The sequence below is a fragment of the Anarrhichthys ocellatus genome, unplaced genomic scaffold (genome assembly GCF_004355925.1).
Source record: "Anarrhichthys ocellatus isolate YVR2014 unplaced genomic scaffold, GSC_Weel_1.0 scaffold53, whole genome shotgun sequence".
NCBI lineage: Eukaryota > Metazoa > Chordata > Actinopteri > Perciformes > Anarhichadidae > Anarrhichthys > Anarrhichthys ocellatus.
In genome coordinates, this window is record NW_022280083.1 from 2,473,279 (window position 1) to 2,484,253 (window position 10,975).

At 41.5% G+C, this 10,975-nt stretch overlaps 2 protein-coding genes and 1 non-coding gene across 3 annotated transcripts; 2 read left to right on the forward strand and 1 right to left on the reverse strand.

The window, feature by feature from the left end:
• Positions 1–499: 499 nt before the first annotated feature.
• LOC116396119 (girdin-like) lies at positions 500–6,542 on the forward strand. Its single transcript, XM_031870531.1, is given in 9 exon segments — positions 500–582; positions 1,699–1,970; positions 2,443–2,605; positions 2,696–2,942; positions 3,503–3,603; positions 4,240–4,393; positions 5,382–5,462; positions 5,465–5,522; positions 6,433–6,542. Coding segments are annotated over 9 exon segments (1,269 nt in total).
• trnac-gca (transfer RNA cysteine (anticodon GCA)) lies at positions 3,867–3,938 on the reverse strand. Its single transcript has one exon. It is a non-coding gene; the product is annotated as a tRNA-Cys (tRNA).
• Positions 6,543–7,316: 774 nt separating the features above from the next.
• Positions 7,317–10,957, forward strand: gstt1a (glutathione S-transferase theta 1a). The gene is made up of 5 exons (XM_031870580.1): positions 7,317–7,497; positions 8,888–8,975; positions 9,385–9,538; positions 10,061–10,237; positions 10,343–10,957. The coding sequence occupies exons 1-5, from the start codon at positions 7,392–7,394 to the stop codon at positions 10,541–10,543; spliced, it is 726 nt and encodes a 241-aa protein (XP_031726440.1). The 5' UTR covers positions 7,317–7,391; the 3' UTR covers positions 10,544–10,957.
• The last annotated feature ends 18 nt before the right edge of the window (positions 10,958–10,975 follow it).

Consider the following 10,975-nt stretch of genomic DNA (forward strand, 5'->3'; position numbering starts at 1 on the left):
CACAGACTGGAATGTTCCCTAAATGTTTTATTCCTCTGTTCTGAAGTCCTTCACCAGCATTTCATTGACTTTAATTTACATTTTCATTTTATGGCTGGTGCCTGGTGTAATACATTATAATTCTAATCGCTTTCTTTATTTCAGAAAAGGGAAGAACTTTCCAAGCAGTCCCTGAAGGCAGCATTCGCAAGCAACAACTGGAATAAATCTGTAAAAGTTTGGATATTAAATATATATATGATATATTATTATATTGTATATTTCAATTTTAGAAATTCATAAAAACATGTTTTAATTGTTTTGTTTTCTCTTGTAAATCATATTAATGACAGTTTGTTTTGAATAGAGTAGAACTTTCTGAGCAGACCCTGAATGCAGCATTCCGTAGCAACAGGTTGAGGTTATTTTCTCTTTTTTTAAATGCCCTAAAAAAGCATTTTGAAAAGCAGAGATACACAAAAAACGAGAAAATATACACGAAACACATAAACACATAAACATGGAGGACATAATCGGTTCTACGGACAAAGAGAGGTTGTTATATTTGAGACAAATTCAATATCTGGAGGAGCAGTTGGAGAGGTAAGACTGAGCTAATGTCAGCTAACGTCAGCTAACTTAGCTAACTTTAGCTAATGTTACACGACAGACCTGCTTCTCTTCTGGGGGGGAAATACATCCTAAATAGTTTATTAAAACAAAGAATGACATATAAATGTAACTTAGATATATGCTCTAGTTTTATCTTTTAAACTTAGTGAATGTAACCAACTGATAAAAAAGAGAACTGTCATGTAGCTCTTTAGCTAACGTTAGCTAAATCAACGTTAGCTCTGTTAGCATTAGCACCAGTTTGTTCCCCTTATTTGTGCCAAATAAAATGCTAACTGTGACTGACAACAATCTAAATCAGTGTCACTGCCACCATGTTAAATCTGCTGTTAAAATAATTAATAATGAAAAAATGTAATTATTATAAAACTGTTTAACTGATTGGAACAAAGATAGAACCTTGACTAAACAATACTGAGTTAAAGTATAAATTTAACTACAAATAAATACGATAAGAAATAGTTTTTAAAAGATACAGTACAATAATAAATATAATATAGCCAACTAGCTAAAACACATAATTAATTTAAAGTGACAGCTCGGGCTGCAACTGAAAATTAGCTAATAGTTTTTTCTATAAAATATCAGAAAATAGTGAAAAAATGCTAATTAAAACTTCCCAGACTCAGAAGTTGTATTCTAGTTGTATGTTTTATTAAGCCATCAGTGCAAACATCCAAAAACATTACATTTACTGTCATACATGACAAATAAAATCAGCAGATCTTCACATTGGAGAAGCTGGAACCTGCAAATGTTTGCTTCAAACATGACTGAAACAATTAATATTATTTAATATTTTATAAATAGTAATGTTACAGCTCTCAAACAGTATTTGAGTATTTAAGTTAGTCTATTATGTATTTTAGAGCAACAGCACTTATTTTGCAGATGTGTTTGAAATATATATATTTTTAATATATATAAAAAAACAGTATGATATGTGGTGGATCAGTTTATCTTGTTTTAGAAAATAAAATACTTTTTGTTGTGAGCTCTCTCCAGCTTAGTGCAGTCTTTTTTATTTTAAACAAGACAAACCTCAGTAGATACTCACACACACATATAATAACCTTCAACCTGCAGATGTAATCTGAAATATGACGAGCTGGAGAAACAGAACGGGGACCGGACCTCTCGGTACGGCTCGCTGGAGAAGGACAAGAAAAACACCACCAAGAACCTGAAAGGCTTAGTGGTTGCAAAAGAGAAGAAGGTGGAGGAGCTGACGGAGCAGCTGAAGAGTCAGCCGGAGGCGAACGGACTGGTCAAAGAGGCCCTGGAGCTGCAGCACAGCGAGAAGATGGAGGAGCTGCAGCAGCGGTTGGATGAACATAACTCGGAGAGCGAGATGCTGGGTGAGACGATGGGAAAAGTCTTTACTATTTTAATCTTCTTCTTCTTTACCTTTAAGAGCTGCTTCAATCTGCTTTATGGTCTGTTTGACTCTAAATGGACCATAATGTACTAGATGAACATCATGCTGTATTGAAGAAGACTTGAAACTAGAGATTGAGACCATAAACTCATGTTTACAATGTTTACTGAGGTAATAAATCAAGAGAGAAGTAGAGTCATTTTCTCATAGACTTCTATACAACCAGAGGAGTCGCCCCCTGGTGGACACTAGAGAGAATGCAGCTTCAACACATGAAGCTTTGACTTCAATCAGCAGACCCCGAGGTTGCCGCCTGACTCAGACTAGACTCTGATGTCAAAGGTTAATGCTTGATATTGCTGCGTGACGTTGTGAATGTCAGATTGTCGGATGCAACACCTCAAGCTGGACACAGGGAAGCACCTTATTTACTTTTCCTCTCTTCTCCTCAGCGGCAAAATCCCGCAAGCAGCAGGAGCTGGAGGAGCAGCTGAGCCTGGTGATGCAGCAGCAGTCGGACACGGAGACCCAGACGAAGCTGCTGGTCAGTCAGAACGAGAAGCTCAAAGCCAACATTGATAGACAGAAGAACGAAGACGAGTTGGAGAGGCAAAAGTAAAAGTCCAGGACAGAGTTAGCGTTTAAATCCGCAGGGAAACGTTTCCATGCTGATCTTCTTCTTCTTCTTCTTCACCCAACAAACAGGTTGATTGCGGAGGAGAAGAAGCTAATGGACGACTTCATTGAGTGGAAGACCTTGCGGATTCTCAGGAAGGAGAGAGACGCTCACAGTAAGTGGCTGGAGCAGCTCTCTTTCCTGCAGAAGGAGAATGAGACTCTGCCGGTGGAGAGAGACGCCCTGCGAGACAAAGACAGGGATCTCTGCGTTGAGAGGGACCAGCTGACGAACGATCTGATGAGGGTGAACATGGAGAACTCCACCTGCAGGAAGGTAAGAGGACAGCTAGACATCATTTAGACTCGAGGGGGCATCCAGAGACCTCTTGAATACCTCTACCACTGAGCTACACCCCCACATTCTGACTGTCACAGGCTGCAGAACTCCGCCTCGGTGTTTGTGAGAGAATAGCTCATGCAAACAGTTAAGACATTGTAGTACATTCTGCTAATCTATGATTTGTAGTATAAGTTTATCAACCTCGTTCTAACGCGCAGCAGGTGAGCAAACTGAAGGCGAGAACATGTGAGAAACTTAAAAATAGACCTCAGTCAGAGAAGAAGCTTTTCTTTCAGAGTTTCCCTCCAAAAATCAGAGAAACAATATAGACTTGAAACTAGGACTGCAGTTTTTTGAAGCCTCGAGTTCAGCGATTTCATTAATTTTTTTTGCATCCGATGAACAGAAGTGATCATATCTGGACTGAGGAGGAGTGACGTAGAGACGCCGTATACGTCTCTGGTAGAGACCTGTCAATCACCGTGTAGCCCCTGATGGACACTAGAGAGAATGCAGCTTTAAGACCTTCAGCATTGACTTCTTTTCTTCTCCAGGAGCTGCAGCAGATGAAGATGGCGTGCGAGCAGCTGAAGGCGGAGCTGAAGGACTGTAGCTCCGCCCACAAGAGCGTGCTGGCCAGGAAAGACTCTCTCAGGTAAAAGTTTACTCTCGTCCTACGAACCACCTGAGATTCACTGTCTTTGTAATGTAAGGTGCATTTCAGGAAGTATTACAGCCCATTTTTTATACTAATTATTGTCCGACTGCACCGCCTCCATTCATAGAAGTAAACAGGCAGTACAAGCCTTGCAATTTGTCTTGAATGTCATGTATTGAGTCTGTGGAGGCCTTCAGGACCCCCGACCGGCAGTTTCACACCCTGAGTTCAAGCCAATGAAGCGATAATAAAAATGTGACAGGGGGTGTCCGGAATTGAACCAGAGACCTCTTGATCTGCAGTCAAATGCTCTACCACTGAGCTACACCCCCGCTGCATGCTGCTTCACAGCGACCACGCTTAGATGCATAAAATATGTATAAGACTTGTATTCTCAATACTCTGTTTGGATGGTTAATGAAAATACATATTTTGCTATTATTACAAGTTTACATGCAGCCGTGCGTACTCTGAATATTATCGGCATATTTCACGTCCTGGAAATGTCAGAAGATGCTCCATTCTGAATAATTACTGTAATCAAATTCAGAGTATTTTCATACTTGGAATAACAGTGGAATATTAGTGTACATGTAAACATCGTCGCTGTGATTCTCTCAGTCGTGATGTCAGACGACTCCTGGCCTCAGAGTCCGAGGAGATCCGTCAGAAAACAGTCGAGTCAGCTGAGCTGAGGGCCGAGCTCCAGAGGGAGAGCATCAGCAGGAGGAGGCAGCTGGAGGCCGTCACGAAGGAGGGAGTCCTCCTCCTCGGACACATCCTGACGGTAAAACACAAAACAACACAGCACCATGACGGCTGCTTCACTTCCTGCTGCCTCCAAACAAAAACCTGGAACCGCTCGTTGCTCTTAAACACCGTCGGCTGTTTCCCAGAGAGTTCAACGCGATTCGTTTTTTAATCCGTGAAGGTCATGACGTCACATTCACCTTCTGACAAACATCCAAGAAGTATTCACGTCCTGTATTCAGATCTTTAGCAACACAATCTAACAAGTTGAAATACTCCATTACGAGTAGAAGTTTTGCATTCTTTGGTAAATAAAAGAAACAAAACTCTGATCACGTAGACAGTATTTTAAATGTGAAGTCTAAAAGTAACTACAGCTGTACAAGTATTACGTAGCACATGTTAGAAATACTCGATTAAAGTTCAAGTACCTCGAGATTATACTTGATGCAGGACGAGATTAAATAAATGTGCTTTAGCAACAATTAAACAGCTGCTTCACTTTTCTGCATGAATCCAAACTAGGACGAGTATGTGAGCATTAATATTCAACAATATGCATCTTTATTCATTTTGAAGGAACAGCTTCACCGTCACTTTTAACGACTTTCTGTCTCATTTATTCTGATCAACACTTCTGTTCTACCGGCTGTGACCCGGTTTAGTGATCCAGTCTACATTTCATGACTCGCATGCAGCTGTTGTGTTCAGCAACAAACTCTCAATCATTTTTATTGGCTGAAAAATGAATTCTCAATACTTGAATATGACTTCAGAGTCTTTTAAAATGGAAAACATCAATAACTTACAAAGTATAAAATAGTGTATTTTAACTGTATTTTTGTAAGCATACTTTTATCTGTGTTGTTTATTATCGATCACATTTTGATCAAATTGTTTGTGACCTTTCAACATTTTTAAGTATCATATATAATATTTGCATTACATTAAATATTTAGGCAAATAATACAAAATTAAAGTGTTTCTGTGTTGAGATCATTGCTGATGTGGTCTGTCCTCTGCAGGACTCGGACGAGACGCCCGAGACCGATCGGAAGATGCTGAGGCTGCAGGAGATCCTGGAGAGCAGCGCCCCCCAGGCTCCGCCCCGTCAACGACTCACCCGAGCACAGAAACCTCCGACCTCCGACCCCCAAACCAGACAGGTACTGGGATCACTCTCCACAGGAAACGTGTCTCTGTTTCCTGTTATGAAAAGAAAAGAAAAAACAACAGAAGACACTGCGGCTGTTTCCTCACAGCAGCTCATCAGCGAGCGGGTCAGAGTCCTGCTGAGGCTCCGGTCCCACCAGAACCAGATCAGCTGCTAAACTATCAAAACTTTCAAACTAAAGAGCATTTGTCTGAGGCCAAAAGGAGCAGCTGCTTGTAGCTGAACACCCTCCGTACACTACCTCAGTGTTTCCATACGGGCTTTGTGAGACTGGTGGGTGGACCTCAGAACCGGAAGCTAAAAGCACCAATCTGGTTCAAAATGAAGAGGATGGATGTAAGAAGAGCTTTGTGCTCTTGTTTTAGCTGTGGTGGAATGTACTTAAGTACAAGTACTGTACTTAAGTATATTTTGAGGTACTTGTTGCCTACTTGAGCTTTATACATCTAGTTTACTACATCTCAGAGGGAAATATTCTACTTTTAACTTAATTTATTTAATAATATTTGTTACTATTTGGGCTTCTTTGCAGATTCAGGTTCTAAATACAAAATATAAATCAACTACTAAACTATGACGTACTACTAAGTATTGTATAGCCTAATTACCAAGTATATAAAGTAGTTCAAATGAGCTCCACCGTGCATTAAAGTGATGAACACATTAATGCATCAATGATGAACCCACCGTATACATCTCATTTGAAATGGGCCAGTCTGCATAATGAGCATAGTTTGACTTTACGAGCCAGATGTTGAGCCGGCCAGCCCAGATGTTGAGAAGTGTAAAAACAATTGCATTTCAGATTATTTAAATAAAGTAAACCGGACTTGTTTCTGTTTTGCGTTCTCAGTTTGACTCTATTTCTTTGTTTAAAAGCTGTCGCTCCGTCCGTCCCTCAGGAAACTGTGCAGTGAGAAGACGTCCAGCTGTGATCCAGAGGCCTCCACCTCTGCAGACCGCTGAACCACATCCAGTCAGCAGTAAGACAGATGAATGTGGACTTGCGTAGGAGGCTGGGGGCCGGGGGTTTTGAGTCCAGACCGGGGCCCCGTCCTCCTCCCGCCATCACAATGAAGCAGAAAAGAAAGACCACTGTTTTCATCCCACCGCTCGCTTTCAAAATAAAGCTTTTAGTCACTTTGATCCTGTTGTTGTTCGGATTTCTCTGTAGATTTGTAGATAATTACTGTTTACAGACTGCAAAGTCATTTTTATAACTCTGAGGATTATTCTGTTGACTTATTGTTTTCATTAAAAATTGCTGAAAAATTACTAATCACAAGTTCCCAGATGTCTTGTTTTGTCCGACCAACAGTCCAAAACCTGGATGTATATATGTATTTATATATGTATTTATATATGTATTTATATATGTCAATCTCTTTTATTATTGTTTCTGCATGTTTATAAAAGGATACTAAATGATGAATAACTTTTTAATCTGATATTCTGTTGTTTTAGGGGGGACTTTGTAACATCTGTCAGATGAAAAATGTTCTCTTGGCACATTCACAGTGATGTTTTATTAATGTGTAAAGAATGCATTTAGTAAGTCAAACCCTGTTTCCACTGACGCCTGCTGCTGCTGAGTCGTCAGAAACAAGGAGATAAATAAAGCAGATAGTCACGTGACAATCAGAGTGTGTTTACACAAGTGTCTCACCTGGCCGAGGTCAAAGGTCAGACCGCTCAACCACGACGGCCTGCTTCACTTTGAACTGTCGCCACCGTTTAGAAACCACCGAGCCTCTCAACAAGCAGCCAAAGGGGGGGAGGAGCTCTGTGCTGCAGGACGGGAGGATAATAAGAGTCTCTGCAGGACGGGAGAGGACTGAACCGCTGGACACGAAGCATCACCATGGAGCTCTATCTGGACCTGCACTCGCAGCCCTGCCGATCCGTCTTCCTGTTCGCCAAAGCGGTCGGGATTCCCTTTGAGTTCAAGCTGGTGGATCTCTCCAAAGGTAATCCTGCACACACACACACACACACACACATGGACAAACCTTTATTTTATGATGATGCATGTGTGATTTGTGTTCGTAAAGCTCACATTCTGCCTTTTAAAATACTTTATTTTTGAGCTTTTAGAAGTGAACACAAAGTTAACATGTTTTGCAAAAGTTTCCAAAGTTCGTTGACGTGCAAAACTTTTAACTTGTTGCATAAGATGCAGCTCCAGAAATATACATTTGTAGCCATCTTGTGCAACATTTTGCAACATTTTGCACAAGAACAGAAGGACCTTGAACTGTAAACACGAACATTAAAAAAAAGTAAAAAAGAATCCCCTCTCCCTCCTCCTCCCCCTCCCTCCTCCTCCTCCCTCCTCCTCCTCTCCCTCCTCCTCCTCCCCCTCCCTCCTCCTCCTCCCTCCTCCTCCTCCCCCTCCCTCCTCCTCCTCTCCCTCTCCCTCCTCCTCCTCTCCCTCTCCCTCCTCCTCCTCTCCCTCCTCCTCCTCTCCCTCCTCCTCCCTCCCTCTCCCTCCCTCCTCCTCCTCCCTCCCTCCTCCTCCTCCTCCTCCTCCTCTCCCTCCTCCTCCTCTCCCTCCTCCTCGAGGCTATCAGTTTACATTTCCACATTTCACCCAGAGAGCAGCAGCAGAGCGACGTTAACTCCTCGATCACCGGCAGTCGCAAGCAAACAGTGTGTGTGCGTGTGTGTGTGTGTGTGGGAGGGGGGGGGATGTCTCGGGTCAAAGGTCAGAGCGTCCAGATAAAACCGTCCTGCATCCCTGAGGTGATTGAGTGTAACAGGGAGGTGATGAGGAAAGGAAATAAAGGAAGGAGATGCATTTGAGAGCAGAGGGGGGGAGGGGGGGGGGCACATAAAAACAACACCAGAATCAGTTTCATGTTCTTTTATATTTTATTCATCTCTTCTTTCTTAAATGTGAACGTCACCACTTTCAATGACTTTCTGGCTCATTTATTCTGATCAATACGTTGGTTCTAAAGGACGTTAACCTGTTTCACGATCCAGTCATGAGCAGCTGGTGTGTTCAGGAACCAACAAGAAAAAATGTATTCTCAAAACTGCAATACGACCCGAGTGTGTATGTATGTGTATATATATATATATATATATATATATATATATATATATATATGTGTGTGTGTATATATACACAGTATGTATATATATTTATATGTATATATGTGTAAATACGCATATGTCCATATGTATTTTTGTATTGTTTGTGACAAAAGAAACACCATCATTTATTTCACGTTTCCTTTTTTTTCATACATCTCTTGTTCCCTAAATGGAGCATGAACTCTTCACATACTTGCCTTCTTCTTCTTTCTTTCTGTTCACATGACAACACAAACCATCTGTGTGTGTTTGCCTCAGGACAACAGTACAGCGAGGAGTTCGGAAAGATCAGCCCCATGAGGAGGGTTCCTGTGATGAAGGACGGAAGCTTCGTCCTGACGGAGAGGTACAACGGTGACTTCCTTACATCTACTAATTATTAAATACAGCTGAAGCTGTTATCTATGTTCTCTCTTTAAAGACACCGGTTCTGCCGAGTGAAGTCAAAGCTTCATGTGTTAAAGCTGCATTCTCTCTAGTGTCCACCAGGGGGCGACTCCTCTGGTTGTATAGAAGTCTATGAGAAAATGACTCTACTTCTCTCTTGATTTATTACCTCAGTGAACATTGTAAACATGAGTTTATGGTCTCAATCTCTAGTTTCAAGTCTTCTTCAATACAGCATGATGTTCATTTAGTAACTTATGGTCCATTTAGAGTCAAACAGACTCTAAACATAAACACAAACATAAAGCAGGGGATGCTTTAGGGCGGGGCTACACGGTGATTGACAGGTCTCTGCCTCTGTGCTGCAGCACGGCCATCCTGGAGTACCTGGTGCAGAAACACCCTTCGGTGGCGGATCACTGGTTCCCGGCTGAGCTGCAGCAGAGAGCTCGCGTTAATGAATATCTGTCGTGGCAGCACATGAACCTCAGAGCTCACGGCTCAAAGGTCTTCCTGCTCAAGGTACGAGTCCCGGATCAGCTGTGTGTCCTCACACACACACACACACACACACATTTCACCGCTTCAAACTGGAGCAACTTTATTGATTTTGTTTTTTTGGTTATTATTCAACTTTCCAACGACAATCAGAAGAATTATATTCCTGTTCCCACTACTTCACTTCCTTTAAAAAAAACAACAACTTATACTTATAATCTTAAATACATAATTGGTATTGTTTGACTTTTCCGTGACGTTCATATGAAATAAACAAACTCCCAATTTTCCAGCTAATCACCTTCTTCTTACACTTTAACTCCTATGATCCAGTTTAGCTTCAGCTTTTCTACAGACTTTAAGATATTCCTCTTCTTTCTTACATTATTGATTTCATTGACCTCTTATTACCAGCAGGGCAGTCACGCGTCTCTAGTTTCTATAGAAATGAAAACTGTTCAGAATCTTACTGACCATCAGAATAAACTGCATCAAAGGTTCTGAATAGATTGGGAACAACTGCTGTTGTGTGTTTGATGTTTGCAGGCTCTGTTTCCCATCATCATGGACGCTGAGGTCCCGAAGGAGAAGATGGACGCCACCGTCGAGGATCTGAACCAGTCGCTCAAAATGCTGGAGGAGAAATTCCTGCAGAGCAAACCGTTCATCATCGGAGACAAAGTCTCTCTGGCCGATCTGGTGGCTATCGTTGAGATCATGCAGGTAATATTCTTACTACCACTATATATATATATATATATATATATATATATATATATATATATTTGTGTGTGTGTGTATGTGTGTGTGTGCGCGTGTGTGTTTCAGCCCGTTGGAGTCGGCGTGGACGTGTTCGAAGGCCGGCCGAAGCTGAGCGCCTGGAGAGAGCGAGTGAAGAAGGCGATCGGCGAGCAGCTGTTTGACGAAGGCCACGAGCTGATCATGACGGCGAGCAGCCTGATGCAGAAGACGCAGAACAACAGCCAGCTGGAGATGCTCAAACCAAAGTTCAGGAAGCTCTTCAGCTGATTGCGAACAGATGATACCGCCGTCAAAGTATCTTAACGCCATTTTAGTTCCACTCATGTATGGTGGGATTTATTATTCATCAGCAGAAATCCTCAGAAGGTCGTTTAAACATCTTTAATGCGAGTATCGGTTTCAGCATAATTTGATTTATCAGCAAAAAGCAAAAACTTTGTTTTCATGCTATAAAATTTAAATGAACAAAATGGAAAAACGAGGACAGATGTGTGTTATTGTGTATCAGTGTGTGCTTTGTCGTGAATAAATGCACATTTATGATCCCAACGCCACAAATATTAAAGTGAGAAGTGATAAAAAACAAGAACCGTGTCCATTTATTTACATTCTGTCAACTTTTAAACTGCTTTCTGAAACATAGTTTTTAGAAACATCTAAACACTATACATCTAAACACTATACATCTAAACACAATAC